Source organism: Microcaecilia unicolor, chromosome 1, assembly GCF_901765095.1.
Source record: "Microcaecilia unicolor chromosome 1, aMicUni1.1, whole genome shotgun sequence".
Lineage (NCBI taxonomy): Eukaryota > Metazoa > Chordata > Amphibia > Gymnophiona > Siphonopidae > Microcaecilia > Microcaecilia unicolor.
In genome coordinates, this window is record NC_044031.1 from 746,864,003 (window position 1) to 746,887,711 (window position 23,709).

At 47.4% G+C, this 23,709-nt stretch overlaps 1 protein-coding gene across 1 annotated transcript in view; it reads left to right on the top strand.

The window, feature by feature from the left end:
• The first annotated feature begins 592 nt into the window (after positions 1-592).
• LOC115462529 (solute carrier organic anion transporter family member 3A1-like) overlaps positions 593-23,709 on the top strand; it is a 112,701-nt gene continuing 89,584 nt past the window's right edge. Inside the window, exon 1 of the mRNA XM_030192520.1 lies at positions 593-865. Within this exon, the coding sequence (XP_030048380.1) occupies positions 593-865 (273 nt within the window). The remainder of the gene's footprint in view (positions 866-23,709) is intronic.

A 23,709-nucleotide genomic window follows, 5' to 3' on the forward strand; every position in this document is an offset into this window, starting at 1 on the left:
CACAGGTAGGGTTACCATATGGCTCCAGAAAAAGGAGGACGGATTGAGCCAGCCGGGTTTTACTTCCATTGCTTTCAAGCAATGGAAGTAAAACCCGGCTGGCTCAATTACTTCCATTGAAAGCAATGGAAGTAACCTAGTCACGGGGGGGGGCTGTAGGGCCTTGAGCCACACAAACTGAAGGTTCACTTCACTTTCACTCCTAGTCCTCAAGGCTGCCAATAGGTCAAGGTTTTCAGGCTATCCCTAATGACTATACATGAAGGAGAAGTGCAACGACTGTCATGAATATTCATGAGGAGCATCCTGAAAACCTCATATACCCTCGCGCCAGTCCTTTCTTAAAGGCTCGACCTCCTTTTCTTGCATCCTTAACGAGCGGGGGACCTCTGATGAGGAAACGGAATCGCGAAATGTCTGCCTTTGTTTTCCACCCTTGATTTTTTTTTTTTTTTTTTCACAATCGCTTCACTAAATTTGCTCACTGTGTCTGCTTGGCAGTACCCTGGAATCTCGCATACTGCAGCCCAATCCCAGCCCAGCTCGCGCTCCAGGCCGGTGCCTGCAGAGAGCCGGGCAGCAGGAGGCGGAGATGGCGGCGGCCTCTCCCCTCCCCCGCTCCGCCCCCGCACCGGAGGAGAGCCGCCGGGGCTGGGCTGCTGTTGGCCATGGCAGTCACCGCCGGCCGGAGTCGGTGAGCGGCGCCGGGAGCACGGGCTCAGGGATGCCGGGCGGCGAGGCGACGACGGGCTCGGGCGATCCGGCCAAGAAGAGGAGGAGGGCATCGTGCTTCCTGAACATCAAGGTCTTCCTGGTGTCCGAGTGCTCGCTGATGCTGGCGCAGGGCACGGTCGGAGCTTACCTGGTGAGTGCACGAGGGCTCGGTCCTGGGGTTTTTTTGCTGCACGAGCTCCCTCGCGCTCCGGGCTTTGCAGCGGCTGAGAGACGGAGCTGTCATTGTGCGCCATGTTGCACGGATGGGGGAGAAGAAAGTTACCCCCAGAGGCAAGTTGCTGCAACTTCTCCGTTTGCTGGAGGTGCGAGGATTGGGGTGGGGGGCGCTGCCACCTGTCAGGCGTCCTGCGAGTTTCCCCGAGGGGGCTCTGCGGGCTTGCAAGTGACTCAGCACTTGCTCATACTTCTGCCGCTTTGCCAGCCTTCTGCAGAAGATCCATCTCCTTGGGCAGAGGGACAGAAGTTGCTCTAGAGGTTACAGACTTTTTTGGGGCCTGCCAGGTCCTTTGGGGGGGGGGGGGGGGGGCTGCTTTAATTGCCCTTCGGTTTGTAGTGCTGCTGTGAAGGTGGCAACCTGCCACAGCTGAAGATGTTCGTTGCCGTTGCAGCCCCTTGCAACATGGGTGTTTTGGGAGGTTGTGTGATACGTCTTGTTCTTGGGCTGCTTAATGTCAATGTTGTATATAGAGCTCACATTTGAAAAGCAACCGCACAGATATTTCTAGGATATTTGGGTTTGTGTGGGGTGGTCAGGGGTATGCAATAAAATATATCACCATTCCCAGACATTGCTCCCCCCCCCCCTTCATGGGACCTCTACTGCACCACATATTTTAATCCATGGGTGTGCTAACGATTATCTCCAGAGTACAATACGGTAACAGCAGCCTTCCATGTAAAGTAAACAGCTACGTTTGCCTCCATATACCTGGCTGATAACCTACTATTGAAATCAAACTTGAAATATGAAGCATAGGAGCCGGGCTCTGTGGGTGCTGATCACCCTTGTTACGGAGAAACTCCTTAATTGTGTTCCAGGGCAGGATAATTTGCATTCTTTTTGGCACCCAGGTCATTTTGAAATGCTGGTGCCTACGGAAATGACTAAATATAACAGCTGTAGGGGTAGAGGTTGCTTTATCTTCCTATCTTAAAATAGAAAACCTGGAGATGCAGCTTAATTCCTGACAGAGTAGCCTAAACTCTTCATTGCTGGATGCAGGTGAATGGCTGGTTGAAATATTGTAGGTGGCACTCTCTCTTTTCAAGTTAACATACTTGTGTAATGCAGTATTTCCCAAGTCGGCCCTGGAATACCCCCTTGCCAGTGGGGTTTTCAGGATATCCACAATAAATATACCTGAAAGAGGTTTCCATAGAATGGAGGCAGTGTATGCAAGTCAGTCTCATTCATATTCATTTTGGATATCCTGAAAACCAGTTGGGATTTCAGGATATCCACAATGAATATGCATGAAAGAGATTTGCGTAGAATGGAGGCAGTGTATACAAGTCAATCTCATGCATATTCATTTTGGATATCATGAAAACCAGTCGGGATTTCAGGATATCCACAATGAATATGCATGAAAGAGATTTGCGTAGATTGGAGGCAGTGAATACAAGTCAATCTCATGCATATTCATTTTGGATATCCTGATTTGGGATATCCTGAGAACCAGTCAGGTTTCAGGATATCCACAATGAATATGCATGAAAGAGATTTGCGTAGATTGGAGGCAGTGAATACAAGTCAATCTCATGCATATTCATTTTGGATATCCTGAGAACCAGTCGGGTTTCAGGATATCCACAGTGAATATGCATGAAAGAGATTTGCGTAGATTGGAGGCAGTGTATACAAGTCAATCTCATTCATATTCATTGTGGGTATCCTGAAAACCAGTCGGGATTTCAGGATATCCACAATGAATATGCATGAAAGAGATTTGCGTAGAATGGAGGCAGTGTATACAAGTCAATCTCATTCATATTCATTGTGGGTATCCTGAAAACCAGTCGGGATTTCAGGATATCCACAATGAATATGCATAAAAGAGATTTTGCGTAGAATGGAGGCAGTGTATACAAGTCAATCTCATGCATATTCATTGTGGGTATCCTGAAAACCTGACTGGCAAAGGGGTACTCCAGGACTGACTTGGGGAAACGACATAGGGGCCCTTTTGCAAAGCTGCGCTCAAAAGTGGCCTGCGTTGTTTTTAGCGCATGGGTTTCCCACAAGCTGAGGCCATTTTTAGCGTGCCTGTGAAATGGCTGCAGTTTCAATTTTCCCCTTAATGGCCGAACACTAATTTCCCCAATTAGTAGTGGCCATTGGCATACGAGCCCTTACCGTCACTTGTTTACTAGGCAGTAAGGGCTCCCGTGCCAACCCATGCTGACCTGACAGCACTTGGTGATTTACCCACTCTACCCCATTAGCGCACGGTACGCCTACTCTCCGCACACACCCCCGTGCTAAAAAATATTTACTGCTTTGTGGCGCAGGATTGGCACGTGCCAGTCCCAGAACTAATTGCAGGACACCTGAGCGCATCCCACGGTAGTTGCCTTTTTAGCGTGTGGTAGTCACACATTAGTGCGCTTTTGTGAAAGGGCCCCTTCCTGAGCTATCGTGTTCATCCACTGTGCGATTTATGTATCATGGAAGTGAATGATGAGACAAAAGTTGAGGATGTACTTGAGGAATCATATCAACATTAGTGCGCATTTCCCAGTCGTTACTCTGATCAGAAAGACAGAGAGCATGGGTGGGTAGTTGTGATCTGTGGATTTCTTGTGTATAAATATCTGACGGGACAGGATAGATTTCATTTTTATGGGTTCTGTATGATCATAGTAACTTAGTAACATAGTAGATGACGGCAGAAAAAGACCTGCACGGTCCATCCAGTCTGCCCAACAAGATAACTCATATTTGCTGCTTTTTGTGTATACCCTACTTTGATTTGTACCTGTGCTCTTCAGGGCACAGACCGTATAAGTCTGCCCCGCACTATCCCCGCCTCCCAACCACCAGCCCCACCTCCCAACCACTGGCTCTGGCACAGGCACAGACCGTATAAGTCTGCCCAGCACTATCCTCACCTCCTAACCACCAGCCCTGCCTCCCAACCACCGGCTCTGGCACAGACCGTATAAGTCTGCCCAGCCCTATCCCCGCCTCCCAACCACCAGCCCCGCCTCCCGATCTTGACTAAGCTCCTGAGGATCCATTCCTTCGGCACAGGATTCCTTTATGCTTATCCCACGCATGTTTGAATTCCGTTACCATTTTCATTTCCACCACCTCCCGCGGGAGGGCATTCCAAGCATCCACTACTCTCTCCGTGAAAAAATACTTCCTGACATTTTTCTTGAGTCTGCCCCCCTTCAATCTCATTTCATGTCCTCTCGTTCTACCACCTTCCCATCTCCGGAAAAGGTTCCTTTGCGGATTAATACCTTTCAAATATTTGAACGTCTGTATCATATCACCCCTGTTTTTCCTTTCCTCCAGAGTATACATGTTTAGTTCAGCAAGTCTCTCCTCATACGTCTTGTAACGCAAATCCCATACCTTTCTCGTAGCTTTTCTTTGCACCGCTTCAATTCTTGGCTTGATCGCATTACTCGCCTCAGTCTCACTCTTGTGTTTTATTTGTGTCACCTATTTGCGTTAAAAATAAAGTATGGCTTTGAGTAGTCCTGTTCATTGAAAATTATAGTCAAATGTATGCTGTAGGCGAGTTGCTATCAGATTGTGGAGCTGTTGCTATGCAGGGCAGTGCCTGAAAGTGCAATAGAAAAGTACCTTGTACGGTGGTTTAAAATTAACATCCATTATTGTGAAATTGACTCTCTTAATATTTTGCCTTCAATGACTGGTTTTGTGCTTTGTTTATCCTAGCAGTAGGGGCATAGCTTCTAAGGGTCTCTGTCTTGTATGTTCATGAGTTATATACCAAGGGCTGCATTGGTCTGGAGAGCTAGTTAATGACTTGATTAATTTTTCATGACAAGTGACTGTGGATTGGGCTCCTATAATGCTGGGTTCCTTTTCATTCTTGTGTGTCTTGGGGGTGAAAGTTTTCTTAAGAGCTGCTGCCGTCCTGGTCCTGCAGCTTTTAAAGCCTTTGTCTCCAGTGTTATGGTATGGATTTGGCTTGTATTTAGTTGATTTTCCAGAAGCCAGTGTCAAGGCAGGTTACAAATTCAGGACAGCCCTGTCCAAGCACCTAGGGAAATGGGGGGGGAGGGGGGGGGGGGTTAAGTGACTTTCCAAGGTCACAGGAAACATCAGTATGGTACCATTCTGAATAAGGAGACAACCAAAAAGAAATTCTTTCTCAAGACCAGTGTCTTAAAACGGAACACAGGAATAGAGGAAAAAGATTCTTTTTATGTGTTTCAGAGGATAGACTGTGACTGCCTTATGGTACAGGCACAGCAGTCGTAAGCACGCGAGAGTTTTGCCGGCAGATGAATGCATTTCAGCCTTTGAAGTCAATGCGATATGAACAAATAAAAAAAAATGTTTCAGAAGAGAGAAAGGGGGTGTCAGTCACGTTCAAGTCTGTGTTGGATGATCACAGTACTGCATTTTTCCAAGGCTGACAGAATTGGTATCTCACAAACTTCATTAAACGGGAGCGTAACATGGAATTGTACAAAACAAACAGTTCTCACAGAATAGCTTTACGTAACATAACTTTTCCATTTGGTTCAATGTTATTATTATTATTAACATTTGTATAGCGCTGCTAGACGCACGCAGCGCTGAACACCTGACATAGAGAGACAGTCCCTGCTCAATAGAGCTTACAATCTAAAAAGTAATACAGACAGACAATTAAGGGCGATGTCAATGTTCCTGTGTTTAGCACTAAAGACAAGAAATGTATAAAGTACAATCATAATAATGAATAACAAAATCTATCTCTATAATTGTGTAACATCCATAAAACCAGATACATAAGTCATAATAAAATCACTAAAACATCTGTAAAAACAAACTCCTCTATCAGGTGCCTACCATAATTTATAGAAGTACGGGATGAATGGTTGCTAGGATTGTGTTTACAGAGTAAAATGAGGGAACCATGACATCCCCAGGCAGTGTCTGTTACCTACATTAAGCAATAAATGACTCCTGGAGAGGCCCTGAGCGAGCTGCACAGGGTTTTCCCAAAGGCAAAAGAAGTTTTCCTGTCCTTTGCCCAGTTCCATTTGTGTCACAATTTTTGGGACTTCCTTAGCAATTTTCTCACTGGGAAATTAGGGTGCCAGCTGCATGGAAGTGTCAAATGCAAGTATGCAAATAAATTTAGAGCGTTAATGCATTTTTTTTTAAAGTTATGTGGAAACCACAATGGCAAACGGTCTGTGCAAATCAGGTGGGAGATGCCAGTTCTGCTATTTAATTTATGAGCATGGTGTAGGGCTAGTACACACAATTCTGACTACCAAATGAAAGGGTCCCTTTTATTAAGCAGTGCTGAAAAGTGGCCTGTGCTAGGCTCAATATGGGCTTTTCCCACATGCTAAGGCCTCTTTTACAAAGCCGAGGTAAAAGAGGCCCTGTTGTAGCGTCGGCATGTGGATTTGCCATGCGCTGAGGCCTCCTTTTACTGCAGTGTGTAAAAGGGCTTTTTTTTTTTTTTTTTAATGGAAAGGGCGTTCACACTTTCCAAAAAATACTAGGACTAGAGGGCATGCGATGAAGCTACAATGTAGTAAATTTAAAAACGAATCGGAGAAAATGTTTCTTCACTCAACGTGTAATTAAACTCTGGAATTTGTTGCCAGAGAATGTGTAAAGGCGGTTAGCTTAGCGGAGTTTAAAAAAGGTTTGGTCGGCTTCCTAAAGGAAAAGTCCATAGACCGTTATTAAATGGACTTGGGGAAAATCCACTATTTGGGATAAGCAGTATAAAACGCTTTGTACATTTTTGGGATCTTGCCAGGTATTTGTGACCTGGATTGGCCACTGTTGGAAACAGGATGCTGGGCTCGATGGACCTTGGGTCTGTCCCAGTATGGCAATACTTATGTATACTTATGGCATTGCGGGCAGTGTAACACTTGCAGCACGGCCATTTCCAGGGGCTGCCTGATTACCACCAGGTAGGCCCCCAGCACTGAGAGAATAAAACAGTTTTTTTTCAGCGCCGGAAATGTTGCGTTTTGGGGGGAAAGCACTACCGCTGGGCTCCTGCACCCCGCGGTAGTGCTGGATTGGCAAAAAAACATACCGCTGCTTTGTAAAAGGGACCCTTCTAGCGATGCCGGTAAATGGGCAATTTTTATTCCATTTTTGCAAGAATGATCACGCGCAAATTTTCCCCATCAGCACATGGCCATTAGCGTGCGAGCCCTCACTGACACCTATTTTGTAGGCGGTAAGGGCTCACGTGCTAATCCTGCCCAAGCACTAACCAATTAGCATAGCCACGCCCACTCTCCTACACATGTCCCCGGTGCTAAAAATAAATTTTATATTTTTTTAGCGCATGGGCAGTTCATGCACATGCAAAAGCTACTGTGGGACAGCCTTACCCGCCCTGCAGTAGTGCATTTTAACTGCGGAAAACAGGCATTAGTGCTTACTACAGCTTATAGCAAAAAACTATTTAGAAAAACCTGGATGCCAGCTAAAATCTTTTTTTTTAAGAGGCAGGAAAAAAGTGTAGTTATTTTTGTAAATTTCACCCACCACATTTTTTTTTACTTTAATTTTTATGGCTCTTTCTTGTTTCAATCGAATGTCTTTTTTTTTGCTCATCTTTTTTTTTTATTTTGACAAATTTTTGGTTATTGATATTTTTTTTCCATCCCCTCGCCAGTCTCTCTTCTGTACTGGCAGGAAGCAGACACAGGCTGTGGCAGCCTTAGCTTTCTTTTGTAAGATTGCCAGCAGAAAGTTTATCAGATGGAGGAGGGACGTAATGAAAAAAAAACAGGAATTTACCAAGCTAAAACCATAAAATACCGAAAAAAAAGAATCCAAACCAATCGGTCAACATAATCTAGAAGGGGAGATGTTTGATGCATGGCGTGCCCACACCCACCATAACGGAGGTGGCTCCAGCTAGGTCCAGGCCTACCAAGTGCCATTTTTTTAGGGGTCTGGGAATTTGCTTGCAGAAAATGTATAATGGTCATTTATTATTGTAGTTCATATTCCACATCATCTATGCCCAAATTCAATTTAAGTGGATTACAATATAAAAATACAATAAAATACATCAAACCCCCCCAAAAACCTCTCCCTTAAAATTACAAGGACAATCCTTAAAATAGCTGTAGAGATGTATAATCCTTTAAAATAACACAAAAAGTTTACTGCCGCACATTTCTCAGCAAACAACCCTACTTTCAGGTCCTACAAAAAATCAAATAGCTTTTTTTTCTATCTGCAGATAACTCTTAAATGTATATTTAGTGGTCGGTTGGAGGGTAATTTGATAAGATTAGAACACAGAGCTGTGAAAAGAAATTAGCCATCAGTGCCTGCAATTTAATGCAGGAACATAAAAGTGAATTTTGACCTATAAGATATGTCTTATAGAGCAGTATTTCCCAAGTCAGTTCTGGAGTACCCCTTGCCAGTAGAGTTTTCAGGATATTCACAATGAATATGCATGAAGAGATTTGCATATAATAGAGGCAGTATATGCAAATCAATTTCATACATATTCATTGTGGATATGAAAATCTGACTTGGGAAACACTGTTGTAAAGTGCTGCTACTACCAGTATGCCTATAAATATACATAGTGGGATCATTAATCCCTGTTAGAGACGCCTATTTGTCATTGTGCATTCACCATTCGTCAGTGTGCATTTACCACATTGGGATCATTAATTCCTATTAGAGATGCCTATTTGTCAGTGTGCATTCACCATTCACCAGTGTGCATTCACAGTTCTTCTACTACCAATAAGCCTATGAATATACAGAGTGGGATCATTAATCCCTATTAGAGATGCCTATTTGTCAGTGTGCATTCACCATTCACCAGTGTGCATTCACAGTTCTTCTACTACCAATAAGCCTATGAATATACAGAGTGGGATCATTAATCCTTATTAGAGATGCCTATTTGTTAGTGTGCATTCACCATTCACCAGTGTGCATTCACAGTTCTTCTACTACCAATAAGCCTATGAATATACAGAGTGGGATCATTAATCCTTATTAGAGATGCCTATTTGTCAGTGTGCATTCACCATTCACCAGTGTGTATTCACCACATTGGGATCATTAATTCCTATTAGAGATGCCTATTTGTCAGTGTGCATTCACCATTCACCAGTGTGCATTCACAGTTCTTCTACTACCAATAAGCCTATGAATATACAGAGTGGGATCATTAATCCCTATTAGAGATGCCTATTTGTCAGTGTGCATTCACCATTCACCAGTGTGCATTCACAGTTCTTCTACTACCAATAAGCCTATGAATATACAGAGTGGGATCATTAATCCTTATTAGAGATGCCTATTTGTTAGTGTGCATTCACCATTCACCAGTGTGCATTCACAGTTCTTCTACTACCAATAAGCCTATGAATATACAGAGTGGGATCATTAATCCTTATTAGAGATGCCTATTTGTTAGTGTGCATTCACCATTCACCAGTGTGCATTCACAGTTCTTCTACTACCAATAAGCCTATGAATATACAGAGTGGGATCATTAATCCTTATTAGAGATGCCTATTTGTCAGTGTGCATTCACCATTCACCAGTGTGTATTCACCACATTGGGATCATTAATTCCTATTAGAGATGCCTATTTGTCAGTGTGCATTCACCATTCACCAGTGTGCATTCACAGTTCTTCTACTACCAATAAGCCTATGAATATACAGAGTGGGATCATTAATCCCTATTAGAGATGCCTATTTGTCAGTGTGCATTCACCATTCACCAGTGTGCATTCACAGTTCTTCTACTACCAATAAGCCTATGAATATACAGAGTGGGATCATTAATCCTTATTAGAGATGCCTATTTGTTAGTGTGCATTCACCATTCACCAGTGTGCATTCACAGTTCTTCTACTACCAATAAGCCTATGAATATACAGAGTGGGATCATTAATCCTTATTAGAGATGCCTATTTGTCAGTGTGCATTCACCATTCACCAGTGTGTATTCACCACATTGGGATCATTAATTCCTATTAGAGATGCCTATTTGTCAGTGTGCATTCACCATTCACCAGTGTGCATTCACCATTCACCAGTGTGCATTCACAGTTCTTCTACTACCAATAAGCCTATGAATATACAGAGTGGGATCATTAATCCTTATTAGAGATGCCTATTTGTTAGTGTGCATTCACCATTCACCAGTGTGCATTCACAGTTCTTCTACTACCAATAAGCCTATGAATATACAGAGTGGGATCATTAATCCTTATTAGAGATGCCTATTTGTCAGTGTGCATTCACCATTCACCAGTGTGTATTCACCACATTGGGATCATTAATTCCTATTAGAGATGCCTATTTGTCAGTGTGCATTCACCATTCACCAGTGTGCATTCACAGTTCTTCTACTACCAATAAGCCTATGAATATACAGAGTGGGATCATTAATCCCTATTAGAGATGCCTATTTGTCAGTGTGCATTCACCATTCACCAGTGTGCATTCATAGTTCTTCTACTACCAATAAGCCTATGAATATACAGAGTGGGATCATTAATCCTTATTAGAGATGCCTATTTGTTAGTGTGCATTCACCATTCACCAGTGTGCATTCACAGTTCTTCTACTACCAATAAGCCTATGAATATACAGAGTGGGATCATTAATCCTTATTAGAGATGCCTATTTGTCAGTGTGCATTCACCATTCACCAGTGTGTATTCACCACATTGGGATCATTAATTCCTATTAGAGATGCCTATTTGTCAGTGTGCATTCACCATTCACCAGTGTGCATTCACAGTTCTTCTACTACCAATAAGCCTATGAATATACAGAGTGGGATCATTAATCCCTATTAGAGATGCCTATTTGTCAGTGTGCATTCACCATTCATCAGTGTGCATTCACCACATTGGGATCATTAATCCCTATTAGAGATGCCTGTTTGTCAGTGTGAATTCACAGTTCTACTACTACCAATAAGCCTATAAACATACAGAGTGGGATCATTAATCCCTATTAGAGATGTCTATTTGTCATTGTGTATTCACCATTCGTCAGTGTGCATTCACCACATTGGGATCATTAATTCCTATTAGAGATGCCTATTTGTCAGTGTGCATTCACCATTTGTCAGTGTGCATTCATCACATTCTCTGGCAACAAATTTCAGAGTTTAACGAGTAATTAAAACTCTGGAATTTGTTGCCAGAGAATGTGGTAAAAGCTGTTATCTTAGCAGGGTTTGAAAAAGGTTTAGATAATTTCCTAAAAGAAAAGTCCACAAGCCATTATTAGGATGGACTTGGGAAATTCCACTGCTTATTTCTAGGATAAGCAGCTTAAAATCTGTTTTGCTGTTCTGGCATCTTGCCAGGTACTTGTGACCTGGATTGGCCAGTGTTGGAAACAGGATACTGGGCTTGACGGACCTTCTGTCTGTCCCAATACAGCAATGCTTATGTTCTTATGTAACATGCCTTAAAATTTAGTGTGCACTAAAGGACCCATTTACTAAAGGGTTACTGCATGGCAACCTGGAACTACTGCCGGCCAAATGCGGGTGCTGGGGGTAGTTCCACCACCAGCGCGCACCATTTCTGGCGCTAGTGGAAATATTTTAAAAATATTTCCACAGGGAGTTACCGCGAGAGCCCTTATCGCCACTTCAATGGGTGGCGGTAAGTGCTGCCCCCGAAATGGCTGTGCTGCTATTTTTTTGGCCTTTTTACTTGCTGCAGTGAAAGGGGCCCTGGTGCGCTGCAAAACTGGCCACCACCACCACCAGCACAGTGGCCCTTTTACCACAGTTTAGCAATAGGGCCCCTAAATCAATGTATTGAATGTTAACAAGCGAATGGATATTAAACAATTTTTGTTAAAATGAATGTAAGAAATAGACAAAAAAAAAGATCAGGGGAAAAGCCCAGTTGAATCAGAAATGAGCAAGATGCTTTTCCCTTTTTACTTCCCCATTCCCTATCGAGAATGTAATCTCCTGGATTCAGCATGGATCCCAGATGCGTGCACAAACTAAGAAAGTAAGTACATAAGCGTTGTCATACTGGGACAGGCCAAAGATCCATCAAGCCCGGTATCCTGTTTCCAACACTGGCCAATCCAGGTTACAAGAACCTGGCAAGATCCCCAAACGGTACAATACATTTTATGCTGCTTATTCTAGACATAAGCAGTGAATTTTCCCCAAGTCCATTTTAATAGTGGCTTATGGACTTTTTTTAAACCCCGCTAAGCTAACTGCTTTTTACAACATTCTCTGGCAACAAATTGCAGAGTTAAATTACACGTTGAGTGAAGAAATATTCGCTTTAATTTTTTTTTAATTTACTACTTTGTAGCTTCATTGCGTGCCCCCTAGTCCTATTATTTTTGGAAAGAGTAAACAAGCGATTCACGTCTACTCGTTCTCTCCACTCATTATTTTATAGAGCTCTATCATATCTTCCCTCAGCTGTCTTTTCTCCAAGCTAGCTGCTTTAGCCTTTCCTCATAGGGAAGTCGTCCCGTCCCCTTTATCATTTTTGTCGCCCTTCTCTGTACCATTTCTAATTAGTCAATTGGACGTTAACAATTTATTGGAGTTGCCCTATTTAATAACGTGTGCCTAAATTTATTGGCACACAACTCAAAAGGGGACATGGCCATGGGGGAAGGGGCAGGGCAGGTTTGCGGTGTTCCACGAAATGGTGCGCAATGATCTAGAATACTTGGATTTTCTACTACTACTACTTTGCATTTCTAAGTAGTAGTAGTAGTAGTAGTAGAAAATCCAAGTATTCTAGATCATTGCGCACCATTTCGTGGAACACCGCAAACCAACTTCCAGCTTCCAACAGTTGGGCGTGAGGGTTTGCACCAGGTTTCAGCAGGTGTGTGTCCTTGTGCCCAACGTTGGGTAGGTGTGGGAATCTGCACTAAGCATTATGCTATAAAGGTTGATTAGCACTAACCCCCAGATTCTATATAGGGTGCTTAGGTTTAGGCGCCAAAGTCGGCGCGGATTCTATAACAGCACACATAATTGGCTTAATAAGCTAATGAGCGCTGATATCAGCACTTAACAAGCAGTAATGAGCACTAATTGGCACTTCTTAGAATTTAGGAGCACAACTCGCTAAGCATATTCTGTAGTGACGTGCGCCGAACTTCTATCGCGCGCAGGGAAAAAGGGGCCTTCTTACGTGTGGGAAAATGAGCGTTTCGTGGACGTTCTCAATTTAAGCGCCTAGTTGTAGAATATGGCCCAGTGTGCCTAAATGTACGTGCTGGGATTTACGCCACATTTTCGTTGATGTAAACGGATACGTGCAGATTTAGGCGCTGAAATATCAACTAAGCGTATTCTCTAATCGGCGCCTAAATCTAGGCACCAAATTATAGAATACGCTTAGGGCCCTGTTTACTAAGGCATGTTAGCATAATTAATGTGTGCGCTAACCGTGTAGGCGCCTATAGGGATACTGTAGGCGCATACGTGGTTAATACGTGTTAAAAACGCTAACGCGCCTATAACGCGGCCCTTCGTCGGCAGTGATTTCACCACCAATTTATTATTGCACCATAAATAGAATCTCCCCCTAAGCGACCTTTATTGAATTGTCACTTAGTGCACATCTTTATGTCACTTTTCTTTGAGCAAAACGTACTAATTCTAAAGTCCAGTTTGGACTTGGGCTGTTTCTGCCACAGTGCGGTAATATAATTATAAAAAAGCGGATCTCAAAGCTTCCTAGTGAGACAGTTCCAACTTGAATAGTTTGCTGCCACAAGGAGAGCACCTCAATTATATTTGCAGCAAATACTATCATTGGCCCATGTGAAGGGGAATAATCGAACAGGGACGGCCATCTCTAAGGGCACCCATCTCTAAGGACGGCGCCGCAAAGGGGTGGGAAACCTGTATTATCGAAACAAGATGGGCGTCCATCTTTTGTTTTGATAATACGGTCGGGGACGTCCAAATCTCAACATTTAGGTCAACATTAGAGATGGGCGACATCGGTTTTTGCCGATAATGGAAACCGAGGACGCCCATCTCAAAAATGACCAAATCCAAGGCATTTGGTCGTGGGAGGAGTCAGCATTCGTACTGCACTGGTCCCCCTGACATGCTAGGACACCAGCCGGGCACCCTAGGGGGCACTGCAGTGGACTTCCTAAATTGCTCCCAAGTCCATAGCTCCCTTCCCTTGTGTGGTGAGCCCCCCAAAAAACCCCCAAACCCACTCCCCACAACTGTATAACACCCTTATGGGTGAAGGGGGCACCTACATGTGGGTACAGTGGGTTTCGGGTGGATTTAGAAGGGCTCACATTTACCACCACAAGTGTAACAGGTAGGGGGGATGGGCCTGGGTCCGCCTGCCTGTAGTGCACTGCACCCACTAAAAACTACTCCAGGGACCTGCATACTGCTGTCGTGGAGCTGGGTATGATATTTGAGGCTGGCATAGAGGCTGGCAAAAAATGTTTTAAAAATTTTTTTGGGGGGTGGGGGTGGGAGGGGGTTGGTGACCACCGGGGGAGTAAGGGGAGGTCATCCCTGATTTCTTCCGTTGGTCATCTGGTCAGTTTGGGCATTTTTTCGAGGCTTGGTCGTGAAAAAAAAGGGACCAAGTAAAGTCGGCCAAAAGCTCGTCAGGGACGCCCTTCTTTTTTCCATTATCGGCCGAGGACACCCATCTGTTAAGCACGCCCCCCCGTCCCGCCTTCGGTACACTGCCGACACGCCCCCGGAAATTTGGTCGTCCCCGCGATGGAAAGAAGTTGAGGATGCCCAAAATCGGCTTTCGAATATGCCGATTTGGGTGACCCTGAGAGAAGGATGCCCATCTCCCGATTTGTGTCGGAAGATGGGCGCCCTTCTCTTTCAAAAATGCCCCTGATAGTATTATTCATCCGGGCCAAAACAAAACCCCTCTCTTTATGGAGAAAAATCATTGGTTTCTCAAAAAAGCCCATCTAAATAGTCACATTTAACCACTGTGAGAAAAAGTGCCCAATACTCTTTGCAAGAATTCTGTAATCCAATTCAAACTATCAAAATTGAGCAAGCATGGGTTTAAACAACCCCCCCCCCCCCCTGAGTGGTGCTTTTAATCTCCCGTGTCTTAACGTGCACATCTCGTGGCTACTGCTTAATCCTTCCTTGATGATCAACGGCCGTTGACACTGCTCCACCGGCTGCCGGCTACCTTCCCCGGTCGTTGCTTGTATTAATCCAATGACTTAATCTTCAGTCTTCTACAAGAGTGCCTTGTTTCGCCAAACCTCGCTGCTTCAGGAAGATAAATGGAATATTCATAATTACTATACATAAGATGGCCGTGGGTTTTATCCTAATGCTGTCGCGTTCTTGAGCCAATTGAAACCTTAATGATGATTTAAAGGTACAGTGCTTTAAAAAAATGCTTTCCATTCCACATTTTTGTTTAAACCTTGTGGGTCTACAGTTTTCAATTGGAATATCATTTCTTGTTCTTTTTGTCAGCGATATGCATAGGGCTCACACTGCCTTCCTAAATAAGGGGCCCTTTTACTAAGCTGTGGTAAAAAGTGGCCTGTGCTAGTTTGGACGTGTTGAAATTGGCATGTGCTGGGCCATTTTTTTTTTACCACAGCGAATAAAAAAGGCCCTTTTTTTAATGGGACAGTAAATGGCCGTGCGTTAATATTAAAAATAGTGCCGGCTATTTACTGCCTGAGTCCTTAATGCCACTTATGTACTTGAGTGGTAAGGACTCACATGCTACTCACACGGTAGACAGACAGTATGAGGCAGTGTGGCCACACTGCCGATTACCGCCGGGAACGCCCCCGCGGTAAAAACTAGAAAATTATTTTCTACCGTGGGAAACAGTGTGCGCCAGGGGTGTAACCAGACTTCGACGGGAGGGGGCATATTTTAGCCCCCCCCCCAGTGGTGCCACCACCACCACCAGCTTTGACCCCCCCCCTCCCGCCGCCAACCTCCGCCGCCGTCGCCTACCTTTGCTGACGGGGGACCCCACCCCCCACCAGCTGAGGTCCTTTTCTTCCTTCATTCTGTTTCTGACTCAGAAACAGAACGAAGGAAGAAGAGGACCTCGGTTGGCAGGGGTTGGGGGTCCCCCGCCAGCAAAGGTAGGCGATGGCGACGGGAGGGGGGGGGTCGAGAGGGTCGTCAGCAGGGGGGGTCCAGGGCCAAATATGTAGCTATGCCACTGGTGTGCGCCAACATCGGAATTACCACCAGGTGCCCACGCCATCCTGGCTGTAGTGCCAATTTGGAGCTCATTACTTGCGCCGTTTGCCCTACCGCTGCTTAGTAAAAGACCCCCTAGGTCTGGGGTACATGCCCTAATGCTGTATTATAACCAGTGGAGCAGTGGCGTAGGAAGGGGGGCGGTCCGCCCCGGGTGCACGCCGCTGGGAGGGTGTCGGCTCTGCGCTGGTGCACTGCCCTTTCTGCCCCGGAACAGGTTACTTCCTGTTCCGGGACAGAGAGAGCAGTGAACCAGGCAGCGCGGAGCCGACACACCCCAGCAACGTGCAGTGGGGGCGGATCAGCCCTCCCGCCCGTCCCTCGCTGCAGGTATGCGCTCCGGGGGGGGGGGGGGTGTGCGCTCCAGCAGGAGGAGGGTGCGCCGTGCTGCACCCGGGGAGGGGGTGCGCAGCGGCGACCCGCCCCGGGTGTCAGCTCCCCTCGCTACGACTCTGCAGTGGAGTCCTGTGATTTAGCTGAGACGTATTTGAATATGTTTGGTTTCCTGTGCTGAATACTTTTGATGATCTGAGACGAGAAGCAATTGCTATGTGTGCTTGACAATCTGTGGCGAAGGCGCTTTATCATGGCCGCTCATGCCCCTGCTTAATTAGTTGTGAAATCATCATTCTAAAAGGAGGGGGGGGGGGGGGGGGGGGAAGAAACCATCCAGCTGGCAGTCCTATTTTATGAACCAAGAACAATTAAATTTTCTCATTCCTGCCTTTTGTTCCAGTCTTTGATCACTCTACTTCAAAAGCGAACCCAGTTCTCTGAAACGTCTGTCCTAGCTCTGTAATGTTTTGCATAGCGAGAGCGAGGCAAACGTGGTGGACAGTGAGGAGGAGGCTGGTTGGAATTTTTCTTTTGCCGTTTGTAGGATCGTTTTCTGGGAATTGATTTTGATGCTGTACACTTATGTGCTGCAGGGTTTTAGGGAAGCGTGAAGACAAGAGTAGGATGATACTGGTAAAGGAAAATAAATCTACCATGGAAGCCCTCCAGACATTTTCCAGTGGAAAAGGGTGGGGGGAGAGCAGACCTGTGAACACTTTGATTTACTTAGTGTAAGCACAAAGCCAAGTATGCCTTGCTAGATTTCCGCTCGGAGGCTATATCGAATTCCTGTCTGAGACTCTGCTGTCACTCATTGTCTTCTCACTGACCAGCTCTATACTGGTTTTAGATTTAAATTCAGAGCTTTTTTTTTTGAGGGGGCACTGAGTACTGGCACCTTTTCCATGGTCTGCTAAAATTGACCCATGGTCCCCAAGTTTTAATGAAAGAGCTCAGGCCCTATATACCAATTCTGCCTTGTCATAGATTCTGTGACTGGTTGCAGGGGGCCTGACCATTGTGGGGTGGATCCCTCAGTGATCACCTCACCCCTGAAGGGTAGCCTAGCATTTGAGTACCGGCACCTCTTTTGCTAGAACAAATGTACTGGATAAAAGGAACCCATGTGTAGGTGATCAGGCCATTGTGACATCACTGATGAGGTTGGCTGTTAGCCATTGGTGGAATGAGGCATTATGACATCACATTATCAAAAGTGAGCCAAGTATAGAACAATCAAGCTAATTACAGGGGTTAACAGTAAAATAACATGTCTTAACAATAGCTCATGTTGATAAGCCTCCTAAATGAAAGAAAAAAGAAATGCCTGTAGAAATCAAAATCACTGCTACATGTGATAAAACCAGGGCTTTTTTTGAGGGGGTACTTGGGGGTACTGAGTACTGGCACCTTTTCCATTGTCTGCTAAAATTGACCCATGGTCCCAAAGTTTTAATGAAAGAGCTCAGGCTCTACACACCAATTCTGCCTTGTCATAGATTCTGTGACTAGTTGCAGGGGGCCTGGCTATTGTGGGGTGGGTTCCTCAGTGATTACCTCACTCCTGAAGGGGTGGCCTGGCATTTTGACTACCAGCACCTTTTTCGCTAGAAAAAAATGCACTGTTTAAATTGCACAGTAGTCCATAGTCTGCTATTCCTATGACTTATCTTATCCCTGGGATTGGTAGCATGGAATCTGGGATTGTAAAAGAATATAAAGGGAAATAGAAATACTCCACAGTAATGTCACCAAAATAGAACAAGGGAGTATTGCAACTGGGCAGCCAAGAATAAATAACACACATATTCTTTCACTGATTACTACATTTGCTCCACAAAAAGGAATTCATTTTTATTTTTTTGTGTTTTTAATATTTATATATAGAGACCACTCGGGCTGGGACAGATGCATCAGAAAACTGTTACACCGGCTATGAGATCTCTTATGACGCACAGCTATTCCAGATCTGCAGCACTGTTAAGTTTCTTAATCATCGGCCTCTGACGCTAACCTTCACTATCTTTCTACCCTCATCTCCCCTTACGTTCCCGCCCGTAACCTCCGCTCACAGGACAAATCCCTCCTCTCAGTACCCTTCTCCACCACCGCCAACTCCAGGCTCCGCTCATTCTGCCTCGCCTCACCCTATGCTTGGAACAATCTTCCTGAGCCCTTACGCCAAGCCCCCTCCCTGCCCGTCTTCAAGTCTTTGCTTAAAGCCCACCTCTTCAATGCTGCGTTCGGCACCTAACCCTTACCGTTCAGTGAATCCAGACTGCCCCAATTTGACTGCCCCTATCGGACCGACCGTTCACTTGTCTATTAGATTGTAAGCTCTTTGAGCAGGGACTGTCTTTCTTTGTTAAATTGTACAGCGCTGCGTAACCCTAGTAGCGCTCTAGAAATGTTAAGTAGTAGTAGTATTTTATACAAAAAACCCCCTTTATTATACTTTCTTAAAAACAACTTCTACCAACAGCGACCCCAATACTTAACTGACATAGAGGGGTATAATCGAACGGGGGCGGCCATCTGTAATGATGGCCCCGTTAAGCGGCGTACCCGACTGTATTATCGAAACAAGATGGCCGGCCATCTTTCGTTTCGATAATACGGTCGGGGCCGGCCAAATCTCAACATTTGGGCCGCTCTTAGAGATCGCCGGCGTTAGAGATGGCCGCCATTGGTTTTCGCCGATAATGGAAACTAATGGCGGCCATCTCAAAGCTGGCCAAATCCAAGCCATTTGGTTGTGGGAGGAGCCAGCATTTGTAGTGCACTGGTCCCCCTCACATGCCAGGGCACCCACCGGGCACCCTAGGGGCACTACAGTGGACATCATAAATTGCTCCCTTACTTTGTGTGCTGAGCCCCCCAAAACCCACTACCCACAACTGTACACCACTACCATAGCCCTTACGGGTGAAGGGGGGCACCTAGATGTGGGTACAGTGGGTTTGTGGTGGGTTTTGGAGGGCTCCCATTTACCACCACAAATGTAACAGGTAGGGGGGATGGGCCTGGGTCCACTTGCCTGAAGTGCACTGCAGTACCCACTAAAAACTGCTCCAGGGACCTGCATAGTGCTATGATGGAGCTGGGTATGACATTTGAGGCTGGCATAGAGGTTGGCAAAACATTTTTAATTTTTTTTTTTTTTGGGTGGGAGGGGGTTGGTGACCACTGGGGGAGTAAGGGGAGGTCATCCCCGATTCCCTCCGGTGGTTATCTGGTCATTTAGGGCACATTTTTGATGCTTGGTCGTGAACAAAAAAGAGCCAAGTAAAGTCAACCAAATGCTCGTCAGAGCCGGCCTTCTTGTTTCCATTATTGGCCGAGGCCGGCCATATCTTAACCACGCCCCTGTCCTGCCTTCAGTACACTGCCGACACGCCCCCTTGGACTTTGGCCAGCCCTGCGACGGAAAGCAGTTGAAGCCGGCCAAAATCGGCTTTCGATTATACCGATTTGGCCGGCCTTAGGAGAAGGCCGGCCATCTCCCGATTTGTGTCGGAAGATGGCCGCCCTTCTCCTTCGAAAATAAGCAGGATAGAAAGTTACCGCGCTGAAAATAGTTGAACCTTTGGACGGCCCACTGGTTCAAAAACCTGGCGTTTCGGTTCCACAGAACCTGCTTCTGGGGTACTTAAAGGTTGGATCGCCATATAAACAAAAGAGCCGAGGCAGTGGGCGTCGGGAGGCTCAACTATTTTCAGCGTTGTAACTTTCGACGTCAGTTAAGTACTGGGGTCGTTGTTGGTAGAAGTTGTTTTTAAGAAAGTATAAAAATAATGAGTTAGCGTCAGAGGCAGATGATCAATAAACGTAAAAGTGGGGCAGATCTGGAATGGCTGTGTGTCACGAGAGATCTCGTAGCCGGTGTAACAGTTTTATGATGCCTCTGTCCTAGCCCAAGTGTATATTAAAAACACACGCACACAAAAAAATTCCTTTTTTTAGAGCAAATGTAGTCATCAATGAAGTGTTATTTAGACTTGGCTGTCCAGTTGCAATACTCCCTTGTTCCTTCTTGACTCGTTGGGATTCTGTCAGTTCTCCGAGGACAAGCAGGCTGCTTGTTCTCACGACTGGGTTGACGTCCGCGGCAGCCCCCACCAACCGGAAGAAGCTTCGCGGGACGGTCGGCACGCAGGCCACGCCCACCGCGCATGCGCGGCCGCCTTCCCGCCCGTGCGCGACCGCTCCCGCCAGTTACTTTTTTTCCGCGACTGAGAGAGTGGTGCGTTTGCCTCTCTCTCTGTTCAGCCGCCGGATTTTCGACCGCGTTTACGCGGATCGTCGCTTGGATCCTGTTCGGTTCCTCTGATTTTGTTTGTATTGTTTAAAAAAAAAAAAAAAAAAAGAAATTTTTTGCGCGTGTGGAGCACGCGCTCCCCTTTTTCCCTCGCTTTCTAGCGGGGACGCCACGTTGCGGCCTAGTGGCCGCTCGGTCGGTTGATTTTTTCGTGGTGTGATTTTAGCCACCATTGCCGACTTTGACTTCGCCGACGCGATTTTTTCCGTCGATGTCCTCGAAGGTCCCGAGTGGATTTAAAAAGTGTGGTCGCTGCGGCCGGCCGATCTCGCAGACCGACACCCACGCTTGGTGCCTCCAGTGCCTCGGGCCGGAGCACAATCTCAAGTCGTGCGCTTTGTGTCTCGGTCTCCGGAAACGGACTCAGGTTGCGAGGCAAGTTCTGCGGGACCGTCTTTTTGGAACTTGCGCCGGCCCCTCGACCTCGACGGCATCGGTATCGAAGGCCGGTTCTTCGGTACCGGTATCGATGCCCGAGACATCGGCACCGATGGCAGCGACCCCAGGAGAACAGGTCCCGTCGGCCCGCCGGTCCGCCGGTGAGAGTGGGGTTGAGAGGCCGCGTGGGCAGTCGGCCCCGGTCACTCCCTCAACTCGTGAGCCACGGGACCGAACCCTGTCGGACCCGGTACCTCGAGACCGAGGGGGATCGACCTCCTCCTCCTCCATGCCCTCCGGCGCCGGTGACGTGCACCGGAAAAAAGATAAGAAGCGCCGTCACCGGGAGCCCTCGGTGCACCCTGAAGAGGAGTCGACGCCGAAGCGTCATCGCAGAGAGGAGAGATCTCCGTCGGTGGTGGAGGTACCGACGCGTCGGGGTTCCGGCACCTCGGTGCCGTCTCCTGGCCCCCAGCAGCTTCTGGCACCGACACCCTTACCGGCCCCACCGCCTTTCCCGGCAGCGGGCCTGGACGAGTGCCTCAGAGCCATCCTTCCGGGGATCCTGGAAGGGCTGATGCGCCAGGCTGTGCCGGCGTCGGGGGTGCTTGCGCCCCCGGCGCCGATGACTGTGGCGCCGGCGAGCTCTAGCCCGGCGCCGGGGCTGTCGACACCGCCGCCGCTTGCGGTGCCGGTCTCGACCGCCACGCAGGTGGAGTCCCCGTCGACGTCGATGGAGGGAGCTCCGTCCCCGCCGGCGCGGGAGTCCACCGCTCGACGACACCGAGACCTTGGTGCCTCGACGTCGAGCCGGGCCCGGTACCGGACTCAGCTACATGAGCTAATGTCCGATACCGAGGATGAGGACTCGTGGGGGGAAGAGGAGGACCCGAGATATTTCTCCTCAGAGGAGTCTACGGGCCTTCCCTCGGACCCCACGCCGTCACCGGAGAGGAAGCTCTCACCTCCTGAGAGTCTCTCCTTTGCCTCCTTTGTGCGGGATATGTCTATAAGCATTCCCTTTCCCGTGGTCTCTGTGGAAGAGCCGAGGGCCGAGATGCTCGAGGTCCTCGACTATCCATCACCACCTAGAGAGTCCTCCACGGTACCACTGCACAATGTCCTGAAGGAGACGCTGCTTCGGAACTGGGTGCGACCACTAACTAACCCCACCATTCCCAAGAAAGCAGAGTCCCAGTACAGGATCCACTCTGACCCAGAGCTCATGCGGCCCCAGTTGCCCCATGACTCAGCGGTCGTGGATTCTGCTCTCAAGAGGGCACGGAGTTCGAGGGATACCGCCTCGGCGCCCCCGGGGCGGGAGTCTCGCACTCTGGACTCATTTGGGAGGAAGGCCTACCAATCCTCCATGCTCGTGACCCGCATCCAATCTTACCTGCTCTATATGAGCATCCACATGCGGACCAATGTGCAACAGCTGGCGGACCTGGTCGATAAGCTCCCGCCGGAGCAGTCCAGGCCTTATCAGGAGGTGGTCAGGCAGCTGAAGGCGTGCAGAAAGTTCCTGTCCAGGGGGATTTTTGACACCTGTGACGTGGCATCTCGTGCTGCGGCCCAAGGTATAGTGATGCGCAGGCTCTCATGGCTGCGTGCCTCTGACCTGGACAACCGCACCCAGCAGAGACTGGCTGACGTCCCTTGCCGGGGGGATAATATTTTTGGCGAGAAGGTCGAGCAGATGGTTGACCAACTGCATCAGCGGGAAACCGCTCTCGACAAGCTCTCCCACCGGGCGCCTTCAGCACCCGCCCCCGCGGGCGGGCGTTTTTCCCGGGCTCGGCAGGCTGCACCCTATTCTTTTGCGAAGCGTAGGTACAACCAGCCGGCCCGAAGGCCTCGTCAGGCACAGGGACAGCCCCAGCGCGCTCGTTCCCGTCAACAGCGTGCGCCTAAGCAGCCCCCTGCGCCTCCACAGCAAAAGCCGGGGACGGGCTTTTGACTGGATCCATGGGAACATAGCCGCCCTACAAGTGTCCGTACCGGACGACCTGCCGGTCGGAGGGAGGTTAAAATTCTTTCACCAAAGGTGGCCTCTCATAACCTCCGACCAGTGGGTTCTCCAAATAGTGCGGTACGGATACGCCCTGAATTTGGCCTCCCTGCCTCCAAATTGTCCTCCGGGAGCTCAGTCTTTCAGCTCCCATCACAAGCAGGTACTTGCAGAGGAACTCTCCGCCCTTCTCAGCGCCAATGCGGTCGAGCCCGTACCACCCGGGCAGGAAGGGCAGGGATTCTATTCCAGGTACTTCCTTGTGGAAAAGAAAACAGGGGGGATGCGTCCCATCCTAGACCTGAGAGGCCTGAACAAATTCCTGGTCAAAGAAAAGTTCAGGATGCTTTCCTTGGGCACCCTTCTGCCAATGATTCAGAAAAACGATTGGCTATGTTCCCTGGATTTAAAGGACGCATACACTCACATCCCGATACTGCCAGCTCACAGACAGTATCTCAGATTCCGCCTGGGCGCACGGCACTTTCAGTATTGTGTGCT